General features: G+C 45.8%; 2 protein-coding genes across 2 annotated transcripts in view; one reads left to right on the plus strand and one right to left on the minus strand.

Annotated features, from left to right (window-relative positions):
* LOC130344230 (oocyte zinc finger protein XlCOF6-like) overlaps window positions 1–27,637 on the plus strand; it is a 117,656-nt gene that overhangs the window by 52,708 nt on the left and 37,311 nt on the right. Inside the window, exon 4 of the mRNA XM_056554400.1 lies at window positions 26,747–27,280. Coding sequence (XP_056410375.1) covers window positions 26,747–27,280 — 534 coding nt within the window. The remainder of the gene's footprint in view (window positions 1–26,746; window positions 27,281–27,637) is intronic.
* The window catches only part of LOC130344229 (oocyte zinc finger protein XlCOF6-like), a 133,893-nt gene that overhangs the window by 19,586 nt on the left and 86,670 nt on the right, over window positions 1–27,637 (minus strand). The gene's annotated exons all lie outside the window — the stretch shown is intronic.

Here is a 27,637-nt window from a genome sequence, read left to right on the forward strand (position 1 = left end):
CGACCAGCGGTTGTTTCCTGATTTCCTGCCTATACTGCCCCCCAGGGGATGTCTGGATGGTGAAGGTATCAGGTCACTTACCCGCCCATCCTGTCACCTGGTCAGTCTCTTTTCTCCGGGTATCAGCCACTTCTTCCATACAGGACTATGTAAGCATCAGGTTTTTTAAGTTTCTCCCGCGCCCCTATTATTACTTAAGACAGTGTTTCCAAACCAGCGTGCCTCCAGCTGTTGTGAAACTACAACTCCCAGCATGCCCTGACATCCAAATGCTGTAACAGCTGGAGGCACCCTGCTTGGGAAACACTGACTCCGGTGGTGGCCCAGACCCTGCGTGTGTAACGGTATATGATGCTCGGCCTCTGCTGCAGGTAATAGCAGGTTCTTCCAGGGGGACATATCACAATTCACATAAAATCCTGATGTAATTGTGATGTATATTGTGCCCCCTAGTGGACACATTTCACTATTCTTCATTGGACAATGTCATATTGAATCCCTCTATTCTTCTCCCTGCTCTGATGAAGACGTTCTGAATACACCGCAGCCTCAGAGATTAGGAGAAATGGATTCACAACGTCTTCAGCAGAGCAGGGAGAGCGACCTCAGAAGACCTGGAGGACCAGAGCGCCACCACTGGACGGGAGAGGGGAGTGCGCTCTAGTCTCTTATTTTACAGCCCTCGGACAATGGATTTTGTTTCATAGAGAAATCTGAAAACTTCTATAATGTCTCCTCAGATGTTTCCCCAGATTATCTCCAGGAAATGGATTTTATTTCTCCATAGAATCTGGTGCGGTTTATCATCGTCTCCTCTTCTTCCCTTCAGGTTTCTCCAATCCAGGATCCTCTGCTGATATCTTCTATATAAGAGAATTCTCCTGGATGACCCATCAACCATGGAGAGAGACAGGATCAAGATGGCCGACAGGATCATAAACCTCACCCTACAAATACTATTCCGGCTTACTGGAGAGGTGAGGGATTCTGGGAGTGATGTCACATGACCTCATTCTTATCTATGTAATAACAGATGGATATGACAGGAGAGGTGAGGGATTCTGGGAGTGATGTCACATGACCTCATTCTTATCTATGTAATAACAGATGGATATGACTGGAGAGGTGAGGGATTCTGGGAAGAATGTCACATGACCTCATTCTTATCTATGTAATAACAGATGGATATGACTGGAGAGGTGAGGGATTCTGGGAGTGATGTCACATGACCTCATTCTTATCTATGTAATAACAGATGATATGACTGGAGAGGTGAGGGATTCTGGGAGTGATGTCACATGACCTCATTCTTATCTATGTAATAACGGATGGATATGACTGGAGAGGTGAGGGATTCTGGGAGTGATGTCACATGACCTCATTCTTATCTATGTAATAACAGATGATATGACTGGAGAGGTGAGGGATTCTGGGAGTGATGTCACATGACCTCATTCTTATCTATGTAATAACGAATGGATATGACTGGAGAGGTGAGGGATTCTGGGAGTGATGTCACATGACCTCATTCTTATCTATGTAATAACAGATGGATGTGACTGGAGAGATGAGGGATTCTGGGAGTGATGTCACATGACCTCATTCTTATCTATGTAATAACAGATGATATGACTGGAGAGGTGAGGGATTCTGGGAGTGATGTCACATGACCTCATTCTTATCTATGTAATAACAGATGGATATGACAGGAGAGGTGAGGGATTCTGGGAGTGATGTCACATGACCTCATTCTTATCTATGTAATAACAGATGGATATGACTGGAGAGGTGAGGGATTCTGGGAAGAATGTCACATGACCTCATTCTTATCTATGTAATAACAGATGGATATGACTGGAGAGGTGAGGGATTCTGGGAGTGATGTCACATGACCTCATTCTTATCTATGTAATAACAGATGATATGACTGGAGAGGTGAGGGATTCTGGGAGTGATGTCACATGACCTCATTCTTATCTATGTAATAACGGATGGATATGACTGGAGAGGTGAGGGATTCTGGGAGTGATGTCACATGACCTCATTCTTATCTATGTAATAACAGATGATATGACTGGAGAGGTGAGGGATTCTGGGAGTGATGTCACATGACCTCATTCTTATCTATGTAATAACGAATGGATATGACTGGAGAGGTGAGGGATTCTGGGAGTGATGTCACATGACCTCATTCTTATCTATGTAATAACAGATGGATGTGACTGGAGAGATGAGGGATTCTGGGAGTGATGTCACATGACCTCATTCTTATCTATGTAATAACAGATGATATGACTGGAGAGGTGAGGGATTCTGGGAGTGATGTCACATGACCTCATTCTTATCTATGTAATAACAGATGGATATGACTGGAGAGGTGAGGGATTCTGGGAGTGATGTCACATGACCTCATTCTTATCTATGTAATAACAGATGATATGACTGGAGAGGTGAGGGATTCTGGGAGTGATGTCACATGACCTCATTCTTATCTATGTAATAACGGATGGATATGACTGGAGAGGTGAGGGATTCTGGGAGTGATGTCACATGACCTCATTCTTATCTATGTAATAACGGATGGATGTGACTGGAGAGGTGAGGGATTCTGGGAGTGATGTCACATGACCTCATTCTTATCTATGTAATAACAGATGGATATGACTGGAGAGGTGAGGGATTCTGGGAGTGATGTCACATGACCTCATTCTTATCTATGTAATAATAGATGGATATGACTGGAGAGGTGAGGGATTCTTGGAGTGATGTCACATGACCTCATTCTTATCTATGTAATAACAGATGGATATGACTGGAGAGGTGAGGGATTCTGGGATTGATGTCACATGACCTCATTCTTATCTATGTTATAACAGATGATATGACTGGAGAGGTGAGGGATTCTGGGAGTGATGTCACATGAGCTCCTTCTTATCTATGGAATAACAGATGATATGACTGGAGAGGTGAGGGATTCTGGGAGTGATGTCACATGACCTCATTCTTATCTATGTAATAACAGATGGATATGACTGGAGAGGTGAGGGATTCTGGGAGTGATGTCACATGACCTCATTCTTATCTATGGAATAACAGATGGATATGACTGGAGAGGTGAGGGATTCTGGGAGTGATGTCACATGACCTCATTCTTATCTATGTAATAACAGATGGATATGACTGGAGATGTGAGGGATTCTGGGAATGTATGTAGTGATATTAATGTGTCTCTCCATACACAGGATTACACAGTAGTGAAGAAGTCCTCTAGTGGGCGCTGTCGGGCCCCCGTGTGTGAAGGATGGGGAAGAACCCTAAGCCCAATCCCGGGGCCCCCACCTCACTCCCTGATACATGAGGAAATGGATGAACAGAAGATCCGAGAACTCATCAACAAGATGATGGAGCTGCTGACTGGAGAGGTGACCCTGCTGCGACATTATACAGTAATGGAGGGGTCTGGTGATGACTGGAGAGGTGACACTGCTGGGACATTATACAGTAATGGAGGGGTCTGGTGATGACTGGAGAGGTGACACTGCTGGGACATTATACAGTAATGGAGGGGTCTAGTGATGACTGGAGAGGTGACACTGCTGGGACATTATACAGTAATGGAGGGGTCTGGTGATGACTGGAGAGGTGACACTGCTGGGACATTATACAGTAATGGAGGGGTCTGGTGATGACTGGAGAGGTGACACTGCTGGGACATTATACAGTAATGGAGGAGTCTGGTGATGACTGGAGAGGTGACACTGCTGGGACATTATACAGTAATGGAGGGGTCTGGTGATGACTGGAGAGGTGACACTGCTGGGACATTATACAGTAATGGAGGGGTCTGGTGATGACTGGAGAGGTGACACTGCTGGGACATTATACAGTAATGGAGGGGTCTGGTGATGACTGGAGAGGTGACACTGCTGGGACATTATACAGTAATGGAGGGGTCTGGTGATGACTGGAGAGGTGACACTGCTGGGACATTATACAGTAATGGAGGGGTCTGGTGATGACTGGAGAGGTGACACTGCTGGGAATGCTGGGACATTATACAGTAATGGAGGGGTCTGGTGATGACTGGAGAGGTGACACTGCTGGGACATTATACAGTAATGGAGGGGTCTGGTGATGACTGGAGAGGTGACACTGCTGGGAATGCTGGGACATTATACAGTAATGGAGGGGTCTGGTGATGACTGGAGAGGTGACCCTGCTGGGACATTATACAGTAATGGAGGGGTCTGGTGATGACTGGAGAGGTGACACTGCTGGGACATTATACAGTAATGGAGGGGTCTGGTGATGACTGGAGAGGTGACACTGCTGGGACATTATACAGTAATGGAGGGGTCTGGTGATGACTGGAGAGGTGACCCTGCTGGGACATTATACAGTAATGGAGGGGTCTGGTGATGACTGGAGAGGTGACACTGCTGGGACATTATACAGTAATGGAGGGGTCTGGTGATGACTGGAGAGGTGACACTGCTGGGAATGCTGGGACATTATACAGTAATGGAGGGGTCTGGTGATGACTGGAGAGGTGACACTGCTGGGAATGCTGGGACATTATACAGTAATGGAGGGGTCTGGTGATGACTGTATCATTATGTGTCAGGTTCCTATAAGGTGTCAGGACGTGGCGGTCTATTTCTCCATGGAGGCGTGGGAGTATGTAGAAGGACACAAGGATCAGTACAAGGATCAGGTCATGATGGAGGATCAGCAGCCCCTCACATCACCAGGTAATAGACATGACTATATACACACGTCCTCTCATTATTTGTATGTAAAGAATGAATTCAGTCTCTGTATGTGTTCCCTACAGTCAGATCCAGTAAGAGAATAGCACCAGAGAGGTGTCCCCGTCCTCTTGATGAGCAGTATAAGGAGGACATTACTACAGAGAAAGATCTGATCTATATTAATGCTACAGACATAAAAGAAGAAGAAGAGACAGATGTGAGCAGTGATGAGCAGTATAAGGAGGTCATTCCAACAGGGAATGATCTGATCTTTATTAATGGTACAGACATAAAGGAAGAAGAAGAGACAGATTTGAGCAGTGAGGAGCAGTATAAGGAGGACATTCCTACAGGTAACCATCCAGGTGAGTAGTAACCACTAAATGAAGAGAAGAGTCACAAATTCTACTCAGTCATCGGCTGCAACATTTTTGTGTTGAATTCTTTAAAGGAGTGCTATCATGCAGGACAACTTATCACGGGCGGTCCTACCGCTGGGACCCTCCCACAATCTCCTGCACGGAAACCCAGGTATGATTCATCCCCAGGATGAGGCGTTTCGAACCCACACAAAGTGGCAGCCAGAGATACAGCGTTCGGCTATCTCCAAGTCTCCCATAGAGACACATGATGGGGGTGTATCGTCTACCACTTCGTGGGGGGGGGTCGACATGCTTCTCTCTTGGGGAGAACCAGGGTCCCATGCAGTAGATCTCGGGGATCCAAGCAAACGGACCCCTTCTTGATCAGACACTTATCCCCTATCCTATGGCTTAATAATGTTTAATAGGTTTTTCCCCTAAGTGGAATGTGAAATATGGTATGCACACCCGCTGATAATGAGCATGCCTGTTGTCTTTAAAGGGGTACTCCGGTGAAAACCTTTTTTCTTTTAAATCTACTGGTGGCAGAAAGTTAAACATATTTGTAAATTATGTAAAAGTAAATGGGGCTCAAGGGTCAAAGATATCTGGTTTAAAATAATTAGTATTTATTAATATAGAATGCAAAATAGATTAAATAGGGATGTACAGGGCCCTTGTACTCCCCCAATTAATTAAATACACAATAAAATATAATAATCCCAATATAAAAATAACTAAAAATAATAACAACTATAAAATTAATATGCGATTTGAGCCTGTGATATCAATATGGCGATCTACTGATCCTGTGGAACAGCACAGTACAAATGTTCATTCAAATGTTCTTGTTCCCAGAGATCTTCAATATAAAACAGATACAATGTAGCCGCTACAGATACCAGTTAGTTAATTGATGCAGTGGTACTGTATCTGTCCAGACAGTGGCAACTCGATCCCACCGACACAGTGATACAATGTAGCGCTTTGTGAACAGTGAACAGTCACTTAAAATCAATCTTTAAGCATCTCTGCGTATACCGTACATCAAAATAGCCAGTTTGCAATAAGCTCCATACAATGCTCACCACTCCGGGGTGTCACGGATCTCCCTTCAGTGTAGTCCTGGGGGCCGGCTGTATAGCGTCTTTTACCCGGTGCCTCAGTCAGGGATCGTGCTGCTGGAGTCTCGGCCAACTCCTAAGAGCGCAGCACTTGGTGGTGGGCACCGTTTGGGGGGACTGCAGCGCTGTCAAGCGGAGTCCCTTGGTCGGACCAGCTGGGAATGATGGTGGTCTGTAAGCATCAAGTCCTTATTGTAGATGGCCCGATTGGCTTCTCACTAGTAGTTAATATAACGGCTGTATGCGGTAAGCAGAGTGAGTAACCCGGAACAAATCAACTTTATCACAGATAGTATATCTTTCATTCTTACACATAATTATTTTCTATTTGGTTCAGATTATTTTTTACAGATTAACGGTACAGCCATGGGCACCAGATTCGCCCCCAGCTATGCCAATCTTTTTATGGCAAATTGGGAGTGTACCACCATTAATCCCCAGCTGGGGGAGAGTCTGGTGTCCTGGCATCGTTATATCGACGACATTTTTTTCATTTGGCGTGGCTCTAGAATTGAATTGGATTCATTTATATTATCACTTAGTTCTAATAATCTTAATTTACAATTCACTCCTCACATCAGCTCTACTTCTGTTGAATTTTTAGATTTACTCATCACCACCAGTAACACTAGTTTAATTTGCAGTACCTACCATAAACCAGTAGCCAAGAATGGATTCATATTACACACCAGTTGTCATATACCACATAACGAACAATTTGAAGCAGAAGCTATTACTCTGACTAATCAATTTTTAGAAAAAAATTACCCCTTGACAAATATCCAGCAATCGTTAGAGAAAGTACGTAAGGTAGATAGATCTACATTTTTTATACCCAAAAATCCAACTCCAATATCTATAGATGAGTTAGAACAGTCTAAATTGATCATACCCTTCAATACCCAACATAAAAGAATTGAGAGTATCACTACTAAATATTGGCCAATATTACAACAAGACAAAGCTTTGGGGGATATTCTTCCACCTAAACCACCAATCATTTATACAAAAGCAGCTAATTTGAGCATTAAAGTTGCACCTACTGTTCGAGCAGAAATTTCGCACACAAAAGCATCTTCCACACTGATAGACCTCAAAGGTTTTTTTAGATGCGGGCAATGCCCCAGTTGTAAAGCAACCAAATTTGATAAACGTACCTTATCAGTTAAATCTTTTACAAATGATTTTGTTTTTAAGATTAATGATTTCTTAAATTGCGCAAGTAAGGGGGTTATTTACATAATTGAGTGTCCGTGCCAGAAACAATACGTGGGACACACGTCACGGGCACTCAAAACCCGAATATTAGAACATCGTTACAACATTAAGAAACAAAATAAGAAACACCCCCTTTCTGCACATTTCAAACAATACAATCAAGGGAACCCAAATAATCTTAAATATATGGCCATACAACAAATCCAACATGACTGGAGGGGGGGGGGGCAATTTCATTAACAAAATGTCGAGAGCCGAGTCGAGGAAAATCTTCGAATTCGGCACCTTGGCGCCTAGAGGTCTGAACAGTGATCTAGAAATTTTTGGATTTTTGGACTGAAAGTGGGGTTGGTCCCTTTGGACGGTCTGTCGGCGTTTGACTGTTTCCCAGTACACCGACAGACCCTTCGTCGGGCCCTTCCCAACTCTACTATAGATAAAAGTTAGTAGCCCTGAATCTGCTTGTTCAATATGGTATACACTTTTGAGTCTTTATGTGTCCCATTTTACTGTCATATATGCACATTATTATTAAGAGATGCCCGATAGTCCTTATATTTATTATATTTTATTTTATTTTTATTTCCATTTTCTATGTCTATATTTCTATTTTTATTTTTATTATTATTATTTTTACATATATATTTTTTATATTTATTTTTCTTTTATTGCATTTTATTTTATTTCCATTATTTTATTTTATATTCTATATTTTATTTTATTTCATTTAATTTTAATTTTAATTTTATTTTTTCCTTAGTTCTTTTGTCCTTTTTCATATTCTATAATTTTTAAATTTTTTAAGATTAGATATTATACTACTTTATTATTAGTCACAGTGATATATTTTACTGATATCTAATAGTACTAATATTCTTAGCAGGTGATTGAGATCTATCCTTATATGCCTTTAGTTATTATTATAATTACATATGGTTTATAATGTTATATACTTTTGTATGTTTTTATAATTTGTATATAAGTGTTGATATGTTCACAGACAAGCATAAACGGTGTTTATTTATTTATTTCTTCTTTTTTTATTTGGGTAGTGTTCACAATGTAAATCAATAGATTTTTTGCTCAGGATGTGAGGTCATAGTTAAGGTCATTATGAAGGGGCGTTATTTAAGGTATATAAACCACTAGTATGTTATAGTTCACACGTTCCGCTGCTGAAGAAAAAACCGAGGAAGGTTTTCAAACGCGTCCAGCGATTTTAAATATGCGATATTGAGCCTGTTAATATAGAACACTCTTCTGACAATATTAGCGATCATTCGCCAGATCCAAGGCATTTATTACAGTGCGCTATCTCCCGAGCGCGCAACCTGTGCACGAGGAACGCCGCCGGGTTACTCACTCTGCTTACCGCATACAGCCGTTATATTAACTACTAGTGAGAAGCCAATCGGGCCATCTACAATAAGGACTTGATGCTTACAGACCACCATCATTCCAAGCTGGTCCGACCAAGGGACTCCGCTTGACAGCGCTGCAGTCCCCCCAAACGGTGCCCACCACCAAGTGCTGCGCTCTTAGGAGTTGGCCGAGACTCCAGCAGCACAATCCCTGACTGAGGCAAGGCACCGGGTAAAAGACGCTATACAGCCGGCCCCCAGGACTACACCGGAGGGAGATCCGTGACACCCCGGAGTGGTGAGCATTGTATGGAGCTTATTGCAAACTGGCTATATTGATGTACGGTATACGCAGAGATGCTTAAAGATTGATTTTAAGTGACTGTTCACTGTTCACAAAGCGCTACATTGTATCACTGTGTCGGTGGGATCGAGTTGCCACTGTTTGGACAGATACAGTACCACTGCATCAATTAACTAACTGGTATCTGTAGCGGCTACATTGTATCACTGTGTCGGTGGGATCGAGTTGCCACTGTCTGGACAGATACAATACCACTGCATCAATTAACTAACTGGTATCTGTAGCGGCTACATTGTATCTGTTTTATATTGAAGATCTCTGGGAACAAGAACATTTGAATGAACATTTGTACTTTGTTGTTCCACAGGATCAGTAGATCGCCATATTGATATCACAGGCTCAAATCGCATATTAATTTTATAGTTGTTATTATTTTTAGTTATTTTTATATTAGGATTATTATATTTTATTGTGTATTTAATTAATTGGGGGAGTACAAGGGCCCTGTACATCCCTATTTAATCTATTTTGCATTCTATATTAATAAATACTAATTATTTTAAACCAGATATCTTTGACCCTTGAGCCCCATTTACTTTTACATATTGTTCCTATTTTTATACACCGTGGGTATAGGTGTTTGTTGGGTTGCTCGGGTCCTTAGTGACGGTCAGACAGACAGGAGCCTCTCCATTGTGTTTATATTAGATTTGTAAATTACTTCTATTAAAAAATCTTAATCCTTCCAGTACTCATTAGGTGCTGAATGCTACAGAGGAAATTCCTTTCTTTTTGGAACACTGATGACATCACGAGCACAGTGCTCTCTGCTGACATCTCTGTCCATTTTAGCAACCATGCATAGCAGATGCATAGAAGATGTATGCTAAGGGCAGCATGGTGGCTCAGAGGTTAGCACTGCTGCCTTGCAGTGCTGGGGACTTGGGTTCAAATCCCACTAAGGACAACAATAAATAAAGCGTTATTATTATTATTATTATAATAATAACGTCAGCAGAGAGCACTGTGCTCGTGATGTCATCAGAGAGCATTCCAAAAAGAAAAGAATTTCCTCTGTAGTATTCAGCAGCTAATAAGTACAGGAAGTATTAAGATTTTTTAATAGAAGTAATTTACAAATATGTTTAACTTTCTGCCATCAGTTGATTTAAAAGAAAAAAGGTTTTCACCGGACTACCCCTTTAAAGTCCTTGTTTACGCTTTTGTTTCTCTGGTCGTCTCCATGACAGCACTTTGAGATTGCCTCCGCCTGATTGGACAGGGAAAAACACTGAGAGGTTAAAAGACCCTCCCCTTCCTCTCCTCTTCAGTGTTTTTCCCTGTCCTGATCCGGTCAGGCAACCTGAGATGTGCGGGAGACGATCCCGCGCGACGGTTTTACTTTTTTATGTTATTTCTACCTACTGCTGCGGTGTCCAGGCGGGCTGATGCAGCGATGGGGAGCGGATCAGGGTGCTGGCTTCTCTTCCACTCCCGTTCTGTGATCAATGTCGCACGGGGCCTTCATTTTGGTCCCGAGGAACGATCCCTGCTGAGCTATGTGCTGCTGGCAGACCGGGGTCCGATCACGAGGTCGGCGTCTGACTTCAATTCCGGTATCGTTGGGTCAGTTCCAGCCGGGGTCCGGTCACAAGGTCGGCGTCTGACCTCACTTCTGGTGGGGACGGTGGAATTGGGGGCAACAAATTCAACTTGCAGGATCGCTTCCGGAGCGCAGACAGGGTCCTCTATTAAATGATCCTTAGTCTAGCGTCCTCTGCTTCATTCAGCTCGCTGTAAGGAGCTTCCAGAGCCCACGATGTCTTCTCCACCAAAAGTCCCAGAGGGTGAGACGCTGCAGAATCCGGGATCCGTGAGTACTGAGGGCTATGTGGTCTATACCCAAGCCTATCTACGGTTGTTTTTCTGATCCTTTCCTCCCTTGTTTTTATTTGAGGGAGAAAAGGATGTTACTGTCCCTAAACCTAAACATACTAAAAGGAAATGTTTATTGTGTAATAAGGACTGGGTTGTTTCTTCAAAAAGCCGATATGTAAAAAATGTTTGGTTAATTTAGTTAGGGAGGAAACCCCTGACCTTATGAGGGAGATTAAGGAGATTATCCACACAGAGATTCAAGCTGCTAAATCATCTCAGCCCGTCGCTTCCACTTCAGCTGTAGTTAAGGCCCCAAAAAACCTAAGGCGATTACTTGTTCTGATTCAGAAGAATCTACCGCTCCTCAGGATATTGAGGAAGAAGAAGTGGTTGAATGTCCTGAGGTAGAGGAGGACCTTGGCTTCAGAAAATTCCTGTTTAGTCCTGAGGATACTGAGGAATTAATCCGAGCCATTGGTATAGAAGAGGTTCAAGAATCAAAAACAATTCAGGATGAACTTTTTTGGAGGGCTTGAAAATAAAAAGATGCTTTCCTTCCCTGTCCACAGCAACATTAATAAAATCATTAAAGGGGTATTCCAGGAAAAAACTTTTTTCTATATATCAACTGGCTCCAGAGAGTTAAACAGATTTGTAGATTACTTCTATAAAAAATTTTTTATCCTTTCAGTACTTATGAGCTTTTGAAGTTGAGTTGTTCTTTTCTGTCCAAGTGCTCTCTGATGACACGTGTCTCGGGAACCACCCAGTTCAGAAGAGGTTTGCTATGGGGATTTGCTTCTAAACTGGGCGGTTCCCGAGACACGTGTCATCAGAGAGCACTTAGACAGAAAAGAACAACTCAGTTTCAGAAGGATTAAGATTTTTTAATAGAAGTAAATTCTCTATCGGCTCCATTGGGGGACACAGACCATGGGTATATGCTGCTGTCTCTAGGAGGTTTGACACTATGGCAACAGAAAAGTTGGCTCCTCCCAGCAGGATATACCCGCCTCCAGGCCACTGAGCTAGTCAGTTTTAGCTTAGTGTCTAAGGAGGTAGACACTGGTCTGGAGTTCTCTCATAACCAGGTCTCATATTTTTTATTTTCCTAGGTTAGGAGAAGTGTTAGTTTTTTATTCCTTTTCTTTTCCGTTTTCAGGTGGGGACTCAGGAACTGCGGTTCACTGTTTCCCCATTGCGATTGAGGGGGCAGGAATCTTGGATGTACTGTTAACCCCCTCTCGCCAACGGTCAGCGCCTAGTGTTGTACCTCATGGGTCCGGGTCCCCCTACCTCTCTGCTCGCCTCGCTCGTACATGGTAGCCCGGCATGATGCAGGTGACCAGCTGGCTGAAGACTTCATTGAAGACTTCTTCAGGTAAGTTCTTCTTCTTCCTTGTTGGGACTGGGGCTGGCCATGGGGATCCTATCCTCCCCTTCCCTACATTTTATATGGGGGAGCAGGGGGACTGTTTTATTCAGTGTGGGGCACAGTCATAAAACGGCTGCTCTCTTTTTCACTGCGGGCGCGGATGCCCGTTTTACTTTCACTTCGGCAGCTGCGCCGGCCAGCGGCGTCTCGTCCGCTCCCTTCCCCCCGGGTGCATATGAAAAGTTCACATGTACGCTCGGGACCGGGCATCATTATTGATTAACTGTGTTTCTCCGGCAGGCCGGCAAACGTTAGCTCCGCCCACCGGCCTGCCGGAGTTTCTTCAGGAGCGCAAAACTGGCCTCCAATCAGCACTGAACACGCGTTTAGCAGGGGGCAAGGTCCAATCACAGAGCCCTTGCACCTAATCCGGCCCTCTCCTGCCATTGGCCAGCCTCTCTTCACTCTCTGACAGCCCCTGGAGCAGAGTTCTCCTCACAGCAGCTGCCCTGGGGACACAGACTGGGTGAGATTGTTCTTTTTCTTTACTATGTCCGTGCCTAGAACTGTTCCTCCCTCAAAACAGATAACTGGAGTATTTGTTACTCATTACAGTTGTAAAAGCTGTAACTCCAAAATGCCAGGTTCTGCTGAACCCACTTGTTCCGCCTGCTCCACTGCTCCCCCAGACCCCCCTGCTATTCATAACCCGGATGCTCTTTCAGACCCGGTGGGTTCAGCCGCCCCTCCAGCCTGGGTTTCCTCCCTCTCACAGTCTATATCCGACTTGGTGCAGGTCTCCTGTTCTGTGGTGACTGCCTTGGAGAGATCTACCCTACACCGGCCCTCTAGAAGGACCCGCTCCCCTTCCCCCTATGCTTCACACAAGCGTAATAGGGATGTCTCCTCTGACTCGTCCCATGGGTCCTCTGGTAGACACGGCCGCTCCCCTCACAGGTCTCGCCCTGCCGCTTCTTCGGGCCGCTCGCGCATCCCTCCAGAGAACGCTCCCGTGATCACCGCTCTGGCTCTCCAGAGCCGCGTACCCGGTCGGAGTCTCCTTCTTCCAGGGCAGCATCCACTTGTTCGCACTCTCCTGGAGAACTTGCGGACGAAATATCTGAATCGGCATCTGACTCAGAGGACCGCTCGGACACAGTGGATACGGTGAACTCATTAGTTACGGCCATAAGAGACATCTTTCACCTAGAGGACCCGGGGTCTTCGGACCTAGTTCCAGAAGTATCCTTTCATCGAGTCCGACCGGCACCCAAGATGTTTAGCTCTCACGCTGAATTTGACGTCTTTCTGGAATCGGCCTGGAGGCATCCTGACAAGAAGTTTCAGGGAACGAAGAAAGTTCAAGCGCGATATCCTTTCGCCAAGGACCTCGTCTCTAAGTGGACTCCCCCCCCCCCCCCCCCCCCACCGGTTTCCTGCCTCTCTAAGGCAACTACGCTGCCGTTGGCGGATGCGGCCGCCTTCAAATATCCGGCAGACAAGAAGGTTGAGACCTTTGCGAAGTATGCTTTCGAAGCAGTGGGTTCCTCCCTGCTTCCTGCCTTCGCCTCCGCCTGGGTGTCGAAGGCCCTTTCAGTTTGGTATTCCCAACTCCATCAGGGCATTCTTTCGGGATCTCCCCCAGAGGAACTGTCTGCTCTAGCTCTCCAATGCTCAAAGGCTGGAGACTTCCTGTGCTCTGCTTCCATGTAGTCAGCCCGCTGTGCCGCCTTTGCTACTGGTAACCTGGTGGCTCTCCGTTGTTCCATATGGCTTAAAGCATGGAACGCGGATGCCGCCTCCAAAAAGTCTCTCACCAAGATCCCTTTTGCCGGTTCTCGACTTTTTGGCTAACGCCTCGATGAGATTATTTCTGAGGCGATGGGTGGCAAGAGTTCTTTATTACCTCAGAACAAGGCTAGAGCTTCTTCCTGCAAAAAGTCCTCTTCCTTCCGGTCCTTTCGGAGTTTCGGTACCTCTAAGGGGTCGGGGCAGGCGCCTGCGTGGGACAAAAAGGCTCCCTCCTTCCGGGCGCGCCCCTCTTGGAAGTCGGACAACCGCTCCGGCCATTTTGCGGCCAAGCCAGGCAACCGCAAATCCACTTATGAATGAAGGGACGCCCCCACCCGCAGTTTTTTTGCGGGTGGGAGGTCGCCTCTTGCTCTTTCGAGACGTCTGGACCGCGTGCATTCAGGACTCCTGGGTCAGGGACGTGTTATCCAATGGGTACCAGATAGAATATGCCTCCCTTCCGAGGGATCGCTTTTTTTCAGTCCCAGGCCCCCCGGTCCCCTTCTCTAGCAAAGGAATTTCGGGGGGGGGGGGGGGGGGGCGCTTCGGTCCCTTCTTGTCCAGGGAGTCATTGTCCCGGTTCCTTCCTGGGAATGATTTCTGGGTTTCTATTCCACTCTTTTCGTGGTTCCCAAGAAAGGCGGTTCTGTGCGGCCAATCTTGGATCTCAAGCGTCTCAACCGACATCTTCTAGTCCGCCATTTCCAAATGGAATCTCTCCGTTCGGTGGCGGCATCTATGGAGCAAGGGGAGTTTCTTTCCCCGGTGGACATCAAGGATGCCTACCTCCAAATTCCAATTTTTCCCGGCCATCAACGGTACCTCCGCTTTGCGGTTCCGGAAGGTCATTTTCAATTTGTAGCTCTCCCTTTTGGTCTGGCCACGTCTCCTCGAGTCTTTACCAAGATCCTGGCCCCCGTTATAGCCCTTTTACGGTCCAGAGGAGTCTCTGTGATACCGTACTTGGACGACATTCTCATCAAGGCTCCCACCAGAGCCCAGTCTCTGGAGAATGTGTCTCTCACTCTCCAGACCTTATGTTGCTTCGGGTGAATGGTCAACTGAGACAAGTCTGTTCTCTCCCCCACCCAGTCTCTGGTCTTCTTGGGGCTTCAATTCGACACGGCCTCTGCTCGGATTCGTCTTCCGCCGCACAAATGTCTGGCTCTCTTGTCAGGAGTCCGCTCTCTCCAGACTCCGATCCCAGTCTCCATCTGTACTTGCATGGAAGTCCTGGGTCGGATGGTGGCAGCCATGGAGGCCATACCCTTTGCCCAATTTCATTACCGGCCACTTCAAATGGTGATTCTCTCTCTCCTGGTGGGACAGGTCCCCTCTGTCACTCGACCGCAAGATTGTTCTCCCTCAACAGTCTCGTCTGTCTCTTCTCTGGTGGCTCCGCTCCCCCTGCTTCTCCAGGGGCGATCATTTCTTCCCCTCCACTGGCAGGTGGTCACAACGGATGACAGCCTGTCGGGCTGGGGAGGTGTTTTCAGGGACCGAACAGTTCAAGGCCTCTTCCCATAAACATCTTGGAACTGCCGGCGATCCACTTTTGTCTGCTTCATTGGGAGTCCCTGCTTCAGGGCCGCCCTGTCCGGGTCCAGTCGGACAACACCACGGCCGTGGCATAAAACAATCGCCAGGGCGGCACTCACAGCTCTGCAGCCATGGCAGAGGTGACAAGGATTCTTCTTTGGGCGGAACACAAGGTTCCGGCCATTTCGGCGATTCACATTCCGGGAGTGCTCAACTGGGAAGCGGATTTTCTCAGCCGGTCCTCAGCCGACCCCGGCGAGTTGTCACTGCATCCGGAGGTGTTCGCACAGATTTGCGACCTCTAGGGCGTTACAGACGTGGACCTCTTCGCGTCTCGACACAATCAGAAGATTCCTCAGTTTGTGTCGAAGTCCCGGGACCCCCTGGCTCTAGCCGTGGATGCCCTAGTTATTCCTTGGGCGAGTTTTGCCTTGCTCTTTCTGTTCCCTTCCTCTCCTTCCCAGGGTCCTGAGGAAGCTAAAAGCGGAGGGTGTTTCCACCATCCTGGTGGCTCCCGATTGGCCCCGAAGGGCGTGGAATGCCGACGTGGTCAGGCTCCTGGATGACGTTCCGTTACACCTTCCACTTCGTCCAGACCTACTGTCCAGACCTTTGCCACCCCAATTTACAGTCGCTGCATTTGACGGTGTGGCGGTTGAGACCGCGGTTTTAAGAGCTCGCGGGTTCTCTTCCCAAGTGATTCGCACCATGCTCAGGGCTCGCAAGCCCTCCTCTGCGAAAATTTACCATCGTACCTGGCGGTCTTATTTTCGTTGGTGCGAAGCTCAGGGTTCTTCTCCTGTTACTTTTTCCGTTCCCCGTCTTCTCTCCTTTTTACAGTCGGGGTTAGAACAGGGGCTTGCTCTCAGGTCCCTTAAGGGTCAGGTTTCGGCCCTTTCTATTCTTTTTCAGCATCCTCTAGCATCCAATTCTCATGTTAGAACCTTCCTTTAGGGTGTGGCACATGCTGCTCCTCCACGCTCCCGGGGCTGCTAACTGATGCCCCATCCAGCGCGCCCAGCACCCTAACCACCGCCCCCAGCCGCAGTAACACATGGGGCTGCGTGGCGCACGAGGGGGTGGGGGCCCCTGCACTCCAGCCTCCGGCAGACTGGGCCGTCTTCCCCTACCCGGTACTTACAGGGAGCAACCCCACCCCTCCCCCTCCCCGTGGTCGGGCTGCGTGCCCGGCGTCCCTCCCGGTTGCCGGGGGTGATGCCACGGGGCAGGTGGGGGGCGGAGATTCTCCCTGTAATCGGCTCGGCCGGCCGTTAGCAGCAGGGCTGTAGGCCCTGCTGTAGCCCTTGGGCTCCCCGACTCCTGCGGCCGCCGGGCCGCTTGGTGCAGGGGGGCGGGGCCTACCCTGTCAGCTGTCCTGGATCGGCCGGAGCTGCCCCCGGGTCCGGCTGAACGGGGGGGCGGCGGTGGTTCTGGCCACCGCCTTTCTGCCCGCTTCCCACGGGGCTCGAGGGGGCGGAGCCGCTGTGACCCTGAAGCAGGTCAATCCAGGCCGGACCTTTACACAGTCTACGGGATCTGCTTCGTGACAGGTGTGTCTGTCAATAGCAGCTTGAATGGCTTCCATCTTTGTAATTTAATGTTAAATAGAATTATAACAAATCCCCATACCAGCATCCATTACAGTCACTCAGCATTCATACAGCACAGTCACTCAGCATTCTCACAGCAGTCACTCAGCATTCTTACAGCAGTCACTCAGCATTTATACCGTACAGTCCCTCAGCATTTATACCGTACAGTCCCTCAGCATTCATATCGTACAGTCCCTCAGCGTGCATACCGTACAGTCACTCAGCATTCATACAGCAGTCACTCAGCATTCATACAGCAGTCACTCAGCATTCATACCGTACAGTCCCTCAGCATTCATACCGTACAGTCCCTCAGCATTCCTACCGTACAGTCCCTCAGCATTTATACCATACAGTCCCTCAGCATTCATACCGTACAGTCCCTCAGCATTCATACCGTACAGTCCCTCAGCGTGCATACTGTACAGTCCCTCAGCATGCATACCATACAGTCACTCAGCATTCGTACAGTACAGTCACTCACCATTCGTACAGTACAGTCACTCACCATTCGTACAGTACAGTCACTCAGCATTTATATTGTACAGTCACTTGCATTCATACAGTGGTCACTCAGCAGTTATAATGTACAGTCACTTGCATTCATACAGTACAGTCACTCGGCGTTCATACCGTACAGTCACCTAGCATTTATACCGTACAGTCACCAAATAGTCAATCTTAGCATTCATGCCACACAGTCACTCATAACATCCATACCTCATGTAGCTTACACGGTTCCCACGCTCATTCGTTCCACACTGCAAACATGTATACGGTACATACACTCACAGCATCTACTGCTGTTACGACATAGCAGTTCTTTACCGCACATAGCTTAACACGTTTCATAGCATCTCACTGCATATATAGGTTCATAGCACTCATACCATGCAGTCACTTATAGAAATGTATTTCACACGTAGCTTCACACGATACATACACTCATGGTTTCACACCGCACGCAACACGTATACACCCATAACATTTCTGCTCTTACGTTACATCAATACCATACCACCCACCGTTCCATACTGCACACACACTCAAGCGTTTACACCGCGCACAAACATTTTTCATCCTGCATAACAGGCGCTCTTAGTGGCACACGCAGGGCATACAGTTAGTTTATATAGAGCACACACTCCATAGTGTTTCAGTGGGTACAGAATGTCGTTACAGTACGCACATGTTCAGGGTCATATGCAGCAAGTACAGGTACATCATGGTATCAAATACACGCTCACAGCATCACATACAGTGGGTACAGCTGTGGTATCATGTACAGCACGTGCGCTCTTGCTGTCACTTACAGTGGCTACAGTTCCTGTTTGCATCCCACACACACGCTCAGTGTTGCACATAGTGGGTACAGTTACAGTATCACACATAGTACTCACGCTCATTCTGGCACACACAGGAAGTACAGTCCCATTGTTGCATACAGCACACACGCCCGCAGTGTCATATTTAGTGAGTACAGTTACAGTATTGGGTACAGTCCATACGATAATAGCTTCCATGTAGTGGGCACAGTTCCTTGTCGCGCACAGTACATACGCTCTTCACGCCACACACTGTGAGTACAGCCATAGTACCGAACGCTCACACCATTAGCACCGCATCGTGCCCGTCACGGTTATACGGCACTCACGTGTGTCACTGTATTCATACGTGTGCGCATATGGGTCGCTCTGAACGTACGCTCACAACTATTGTCGTATCCAGCTCCTCATTGTGTTACCGCACACATGCTCATAGTTAGTCCTGTTCATACGCACAACTTTACACGTCATACACCATCCACACGCTCGTAGCTTCATGCTGCACAGATAGTCTCAGGTTGTTCGGTACATTCACAATAGTTACGCTGCACACACGTCGGTACCGGCTACTGGTCCCCGCAGCTGACATTCCACAGTCACGTTACCATATTAACTGCTCAGTCACAGAATAAGCATCTGTATCTGTCATACGCACACCTGCTACCTTCTAACTATCGTACAGCACGCACTAAACTGTGGCCGCTGACACGTCATTCTGCACATCCATACCATGACACAAGTAGTGTTCACCCACTTCACCTACCACGTTCTGCAGGGAGACGCGCAATTTAATTGTTGTCACTGACATATCTTCCGAATAACAACTTCACGACACATGGGTGGTTGTTTCCCCGTCACACCTGCCACGCCCGCAGGGGGCAGCACTGCGCAGTTGCTGTTACTGACACTTCTTCAAAGCTACGACATCACGAAACACAGAGGGCTGGCATACCCCCCACATGCCATGCCCACAGGGGGTCACACCGAGCAACTGTGGTTATAGACCCCTGTCAGATCTTACACTTGAAAAAAAAAAAAAACTTCTCATGCATGCTGCACGCAAAGGCACAGCCACACATACCACGTTCCCTCAAAGTCAGGCTTAAGATGGGTCGTACAGGGGGTTGGGGGGGGACACATACATGGCCTTCACACAGCACCCTGCTGCAATAGTGAGTCAAGGCGGGGGGGCGGAGGCGGGGTTGGGGTTATCTCCTCGCCGTCAAAACCCTGTACTAAGGGCACCCCGGCACAGTCTCCTTATCAACAGCCCAACAATGCTTGCATACCCCTTCTCCAGATTGTTGCATCATTTCCACTGGTTACTAAAGCCCCACAAGTGGCTTTCCTCTTCAGCTTTCAGCTCGGGGGGGTGGGGGTGGATTTTTGTTGTTCTTGATTGCTTACCACAGTTACTTGCTCCACACACTGACGCTGCTGCTGACACGGCTTCAGAGCCTCGCGCGTCCCTCACCCACCAGGTTCCTCAGTCCTGACTCGCTTCAGACGGGGTCCTGGTGAAGTCTGTTGTTCCTGACTCTGCTTCAGTGCAATATGACCACTCTTGTTGCTTACCATAGTTACTTGCTCCACACACTGATGCTGCTGCTGACACGGCTTCAGAGCCTCGCACGTCCCTCACCCACCAAGTTCCTCTGTCCTGACTCTCTTCAGTCGGGGTCCTGATGAAGTCCGTTGTTCCTGACTCTGCTTCAGTGCAATATGACTCGATACACATAGGCAGTGGGTCAACCGTCTGGCTGACACGTCGCAGTGGGGGCCCCTACGTATGCTGTTCTGACTATTCTTCAGCGCAACAGCATACACTTAGTCTCATCCCATTTCTCCACGCATACATCACGCCAGGCACTCAGCTGCCATTCACTTCCGCCTTTCGGGAGATTCACGGCTCAGTCAATGTTCCGCCAACACAGGTCATAGAGTCACAATTCCTCGACTCATAGATGGTTATTTCACGCATTATTTGTTTCATCCACCCATGTCAGAGCCACGCTAACAGCTATCTCTTCCACAAGCACGAGGGTTACTCAAAGACCTGTCACGCCTACAGGTACGAGGTTCGAGTCAGATTGCCATCCCAGGCACAGCGGTTACGCGAAGACCTGTCACACCCACAGGCACAAGGGTATGTGAGACCTGTCAGTCTACAGGTACGATAGTCACAAAGAGGCCTGTCACATCCACAGGCACGAGGGCATGCAAGACCTGTCAGAGTCTACAGGTACGATAGTCACGCAGAGGTCGGTCACGTCTGCGGACACGGCGCCTCGGTTGATGCCTGTCTGCGGGCATGATAGTCCTTAGGCTTGACTGTCACTGAGTTCTGCCGAGTCTGCAGGCAGGATCAGGGTGAGGAGGCCCGTCGTCCGCTGCAGGTCATTACTCCTGAGACCACATCCATGACGGTATGTTGGCAGGCTAGGACATGACTCACGGTACAGTCCAGTCAACTTCATATCACTTAACTAACAATGTAGATTTTGCCACTTATCAGCAGGGACAGGAGGACAGATTATGCCCGACAAGCTTTATCGGTTCCCCTTTCGGCAAATCACCACAGTAAGTATGTCAACATGAACGTATCAGCTAGCACGCAGTCAGGTCCTGTTCCAGTGCCGGGCCGGACGCAGTAGGCGTCACCACCTATCTTCCCAGTGTCAGGTACTGCCTCATGTGATCGCTAGCCGGCAGGCACAGCTCCCTGGTTCCTTGAGTCTAGTAAGAACAGTTTAGGGAAAGACAGATATGACTGGTTGTGGTGTCGGTTATCATGGTCAGGAACGTTGTCATTAATTCTACTTCTTGACTTTTTTGCCCTCTATAGGCGTGCCCTCATACGCGGTTATTGGGCACAACTCAACCGCTTCGTTAGTCATTCTTATTTATACAGGTACGCAGGTTTGTATGTAGGTACGATCTCAAGTACGGAACAACTCAAACCGCTTGGTAAGTCAATGTATGGTTTGCATAGCTGTGTATTCAGCGCTCACTACCACGAGCTCGAATGTAAGCCCTGAGCACAAGTAGGAAGCCTTTAAGGCTGAATTTGTGCGAGGGGGCGTGAATTCCCATGCCCCCCCCCCGCACCTACAGGCGGGGCCATGCAGGAAGCACCACCATAAAACGCCCCCGCTACAGATGGGCGGGGCGTACGTGGTTCCAGGCACCCTCCCAACCCTCCCTTATTCTTTTCAATTAACCATAGGGTATGCCCTCATATGCGATTATTGGGCACAACTCAACCACTTTGTCAGTCATTCTTATTTATACAGGTACGCAGGTTTGTATGTAGGTACGATCTCAAGTATGGAACAACTCAAACCGCTTGCTAAGTGAATGTATGGTTTGCATAGCTGTGTATTCAGCGCTCGCTACCACGAGCTCGAATGTAAGCCCTGAGCACAATTTGTTTTCTGGGAAGTCTCCACGACAGCACCCATACATCCCACCCTTTGGTGATAACTTTTGGGGTTGGTTTTTAGTTACCACTTTTTTCCGTTTCTACTCTGTGTTCTTTATAAATACACTGGAGGGGAGAGGGTGCTGTCATGGAGACAAAGAGAGAAACAAATTATCGGTGAGTATAATTCACCCTTTTTTATTGTCTCTGTTGTCTCCATTTTATATAGTCAGCAGGATTTCCATGTATACGACTAGAGGAATAATTCAAGATTTTCCTAGTTTTTATGAAGGAAAATATAGATTTTATAACGACAGGAGGCGAATAATATGCTGTCCAAATTCTTTACTACTCAATAGCAGCTGAAATAACATAGTACAGATACAGGAGAGAAAAACTTTAACAGTGCAACCAAACATGTTGAACAGGTATAGGTGTGTTGACCAATCATATATCATGAGAGGTGATATAAGTCCAGGTGACCTAATAACGTCTCCTTTCTTTGATGTGTGTAGGAAAAAACAATCCATATCTGAATCATAAACAGTTAGGCAGGTCAAATCTTCATCTTAAAGGTATGAGGGTTGAATCCATAAGGACTTGACTTAGGAGATCAGATTAAAGAGAAGAGGAGTCATCCGAGGGAGAAGTCGTCGTAGGCTGATCATTTCGTCGAATCTAGTAGGCTGGAAAATATAAATGAATTATATCATTAGGGTTGGGCATGGGTGGGATATTATTCGCCTCCTGTCGTTATAAAATCTATATTTTCCTTCATAAAAACTAGGAAAATCTTGAATTTTATTGCCGACTAGGAGGCTCATAATATGCAAGTTTAAAGCTAAAACATAAAAATTTCATAAACAGTCATAGTATTCTATATACAATTAATATAATTTAAAAGACAGACATAGAAACATGAGGTTCAGGGCGGAAATAAAAGGTTCTAAAAGTTGTTTCAGAAGACCAGTCTGCGGCCTTCAAAATATCTGATAGGGAGCCACCTGTGAGTGCTGTTTTTGTAGCCATGGCGCTACGAACTGAATGGGCACTGAAAAGGGATGTGTCAATGCCAGCTAGGGACATGGTAGATCTGACCCATCTAGCTAGAGTAGAAGAAGAAACGGGTAGATGAGGTTTGCAAAAGATATGAGAAGTTGAGGAGAAGAAGAACGAAGAGAGGAAGTTCTTTGTTCATAGGTACATAGATAAGAGACCACACATAGATCAGGACGGTTGGGGAAGTAAGGATAGAAAATTGATTGAATAGAAGTTTTGGTGCGTCTACAAATTTCAAAACGAACACCATGAGGAGAAAAAGTTCTTCTGGATATGTCTAGAGCATGGACGTCTGAAATCCGTTTAATAGAAATAAGACATAATAGCATGGTTAATTTGAAAGAAAGGAACTTTAAAGGTATAGATTCATTGTCTGACCAAGATGAAAGTAAAGATATAACTAGGGAGACATCCCAAGTAGATTGATATTTAGGTCGAGGAGGTCTTTGGAGTCGAATGCCTTTAAGTAATTTACAGATAAGAGGATGTTTGCCTACAGGAATGTCTAAGAATAAAGAGTGATGAGCAGAAATGGCTGAACGATATAAGTTAATAGTACGATAAGCCTTGCCTGAATCGAATAATTCAGACAGGAAATTTATGATGTGGGAGATAGATGCTTGAAAGGGATCCAGGTGTCTTCTAAAGCACCAATTATCCCAAACTTTCCAAGCTGATCGGTAAGATTTTCTGGTGCCTGGAGCCCAGACCTCGGCCAGAATGTTCTTAGATGACTGTGAAAGTTCGATATCGTCTGAAGGTTGCCCGAAATGAACCAAGCCACTAGAGACATGGAATTCGAATGGATTAGGGGGTGAGGATTGAAGTATGGGTCTAGAAGGATGTGAGGAAAAGAAGGAAGGATCCTCGGAAAATCTATGGTCATGCCCAAGATCTGAGGGAACCATGCATGAGTTGGCCACCAAGGTGTGATGAGAATCAGAGTAGATTGAAGTGACATTGTTTGAAGAAGAACTCTGGGGATCATTGCGAAAGGAGGGAAAGCATAGAGAATGCCTGAGGGCCAAGTTTGAAGAAATGCGTCCTGAGCTATGGCTTCCGGATCTGGGCGCCAACTGTAAAACATTGGAACTTGATGGTTGAGGCGAGACGCGAAGAGGTCTAATATTACTGGACCCCAAAGGTTGTTGATAGTCTGGAAAATTGCACGGTCTAACATCCAGTCGCTGGAATCTATTAAATAACGGGAGTTCCAGTCCGCGATTGAGTTGTATAGGCCCGGAAGGTATTCTGATTTCAAAATTATGTTTCTGGCTAAGCAAATATTCCATAATTGGGTGGCTATGTCTGATAGGGTTTTGGAACCCGTGCCACCTAAGCGATTGATATATTGAACCGCCGAAATGTTGTCCATGCGGATCAATACACAACAATGCGATCTGAATTTCGCAAAGCTCTTTAGGGCGAAAAAACCAGCCAACAGTTCTAGACAATTGATGTGGAGTTTTTGTTCTGTCTCTTACCAATTGCCTCCTGTTGAAGCCGAGCCGCATCGAGCTCCCCATCCTTGGAGACTGGTGTCTGATTCTATCACCAGGTCTGGTCTGCAGTTGAAAATTGCTTTCCCATTCCAAAGCTGGATATGAGTTAGCCACCATTGTAGTTCCTCCTCTGCCTCTGGAGATAAGGAAATCTCGTCTGAATAAGATAAGCCTTTCTGGAGGTAGTACTTTTTCAATCTCTGTAGAGCTCTGTAGTGTAAAGGTGCAGGGAAAATTGCTTGGATGGAGGCCGAGAGAAGGCCTACGATCCTCGCGATCGTTCTCAAAGAAACTGATTGTTTGCGAAGGATAGAAAGAATTTCTTTCTTGATAGTGAATAATTTCTTGTTGGGGAGGCTGAGAGTAGATGATAGAGTATCTATCGTGAAGCCAAGGAATTCTATCTTCCTGGAAGGAGAGAGAATAGATTTCTTCAGATTGATCGAGAATCCCAGGCTGGACAGTAGAGAAATTGTCCAATCTAGATGTCGAATTACCATGTTGGGAGATTGAGCCATGATAAGAATGTTGTCTAAATATATAATGAGACGAACACCACAACTTCTTAATAAGGCGACTACGGGTTTCATTAGCTTGGTGAAACACCAAGGGGCTGAGGAGAGACCGAATGGGAGGCAAGTGAATTGCCATAGAGTGTCTTCCCAAAAGAATTGGAGATAATGTTGATGGGAGGGGTGAATAGGAACCGTCAAGTAGGCGTCCTTTAGGTCTACTTTCACTAACCAATCTTGTTCTAAAAGAAGATCTCTTAGCAGATGGATACCTTCCATCTTGAAGTGTTGGTAAAAAACGAAGTCGTTCAAGTGACGAAGATTTATAACTGGACGGTGACCTCCGTCCTTCTTCTTCACAAGGAAGATATTGCTTATGAAACCTGGAGTGTTTGGGTTGGCTTTCATGATGGCTCTTTTTGAAATCAGTTCTTTGATTTCTTGAGAGATAAGAAGATAGTCTTGTGTGGAAAATTGAATTTGATGAGGGAGATATGATTGAGTCGGGGGGTATAGAAATTCTATCAGATATACTGAGACTGTCTGAAGGTGAGTAGATGTGTTAGAAAGTGAATTACCAAGTGATGACAGAACGAAATACAAAGGAGTTATGTATGTATATAAATATATAAGAAAAGGCAATGATAACCGGAATGAAGAGGGGGGGGGGGGGGGGAGTGGATGATATGGAGGATATACATATATATATATATATATATATATATATATATATATAACATAAAGACAGATATGAATATACTAAACGGGGAAAAAGATGATATATATAAGAAAGTGAAGAAAATATAATATATAATGTGTAATCACACTGAGGAAAATTTAAGTATATATATGAAATACTTAACTCTCCTGTGGAGCAGCAAAGAAAGGAGACGTTATTAGGTCACCTGGACTTATATCACCTCTCATGATATCTGATTGGTCAACACACCTATACCTGTTCAACATGTTTGGTTGCACTGTTAAAGTTTTTCTCTCCTGTATCTGTACTATGTTATTTCAGCTGCTATTGAGTAGTAAAGAATTTGGACAGCATATTATGAGCCTCCTAGTCGGCAATAAAATTTGGGATATTTCCCAGCACTTCTGTATTGCTGTGGGCTCTGAACCGCCTCGGCTGTCGTCTGATTTGTGCCCTATGGATTTTTCATTGCTGCTGGATGGGAGTGTGATGGGGTCCAGGAGTGGGGTGTATGTGACCTGAAGACCCTATATTATGTCTACATTAACTATTTATTATCCAGAGGACGGGGAGAAGGTTCCATGATGTCACATGCTGCACTTATAATGTTCTACTAAAAAGACTATAAATATGGGCGCAGTTATTAATAAAATCTGTGTTATTCTCTGCAGATTCTTGTAGCAGGAGATCAGAGGAGAATCTTATATCTTCAGATTATAAAGCAGATGATGATATCACACAAGATACATATGAAGAATATTCCATTATCCCAGATACACCCTCAGCCCTTCACAGCCAAGATCTGTCATCTCATCCTTATATACAGGTCCTGTCTTCTCAATTATCACAGGATGTTCAGCAAAATAAAAGTCACAGAAGGAATGATGGACATGAAAGAAATCACACAGGAAAGAAATCATATTCATGCTCAGAATGTGGGAAATGTTTTACTCAGAAATCAAGTCTTGTTACACATCAGAGAACTCACACAGGAGAGAAGCCATTTTCATGTTCAGAATGTGAGAAATGTTTTACTTCTAAATCAGATCTTGTTGTGCATCAGAGAACTCACACAGGGGAGAAGCCATTTGCATGTTCACAATGTGGAAAATGTTTCACTCAGAAATCGCATCTTGTTGGACATCAAAGAACCCACACAGGAGAGAAGCCATTTTCATGTTCAGAATGTGGAAAATATTTTATTTCTAAAACGTGGCTTGTTGAACATCAGAAAACTCACACAGGTGAGAAGCCATTTCCATGTTCAGAATGTGGGAAATGTTTTTCTAAGAAATCAAACCTTGTTGAACATCAAACAACTCACACAGGGGAGAAACCATATTCTTGTTTAGAATGTGGAAAATGTTTTACTAAGAAATCAACTCTTGTTGAACATCAAAGAACTCACACAGGGGAGAAGCCGTTTCCATGTTCAGAATGTGGGAAATGTTTTACTCGGAAATCAAGTCTTGTTGCACACCTACAGAAATGTCTGTTATACAAAATGCAAATAGAATCCAAATAACACATCTGTATATATGTCATAGGTACTAGAATATAATACATTACCTTGTTACAAATGTTTAATAAAAATTTACTTTTCAAACACAGAGGGAAGATTCTCAAAAACTACTGTAATTTCTGTTCCAGCGATATTATTCTCCTCACATTTACAAAGGTCTTTTGTGCTGCTTTGAAAATATGTGAAAATAAATTTACGCACCCCTTTTTTTTGCAGCCATATTGGATTTTTTTTTTCTTTGCAAAAATTGGCAATTTTGGCATCAAAATTGTCGATTTTTGCACCAAATTTTACATCCCAG

The sequence above is a fragment of the Hyla sarda genome, unplaced genomic scaffold, assembly GCF_029499605.1.
Source record: "Hyla sarda isolate aHylSar1 unplaced genomic scaffold, aHylSar1.hap1 scaffold_707, whole genome shotgun sequence".
NCBI classification, from domain to species: Eukaryota; Metazoa; Chordata; class Amphibia; order Anura; family Hylidae; genus Hyla; species Hyla sarda.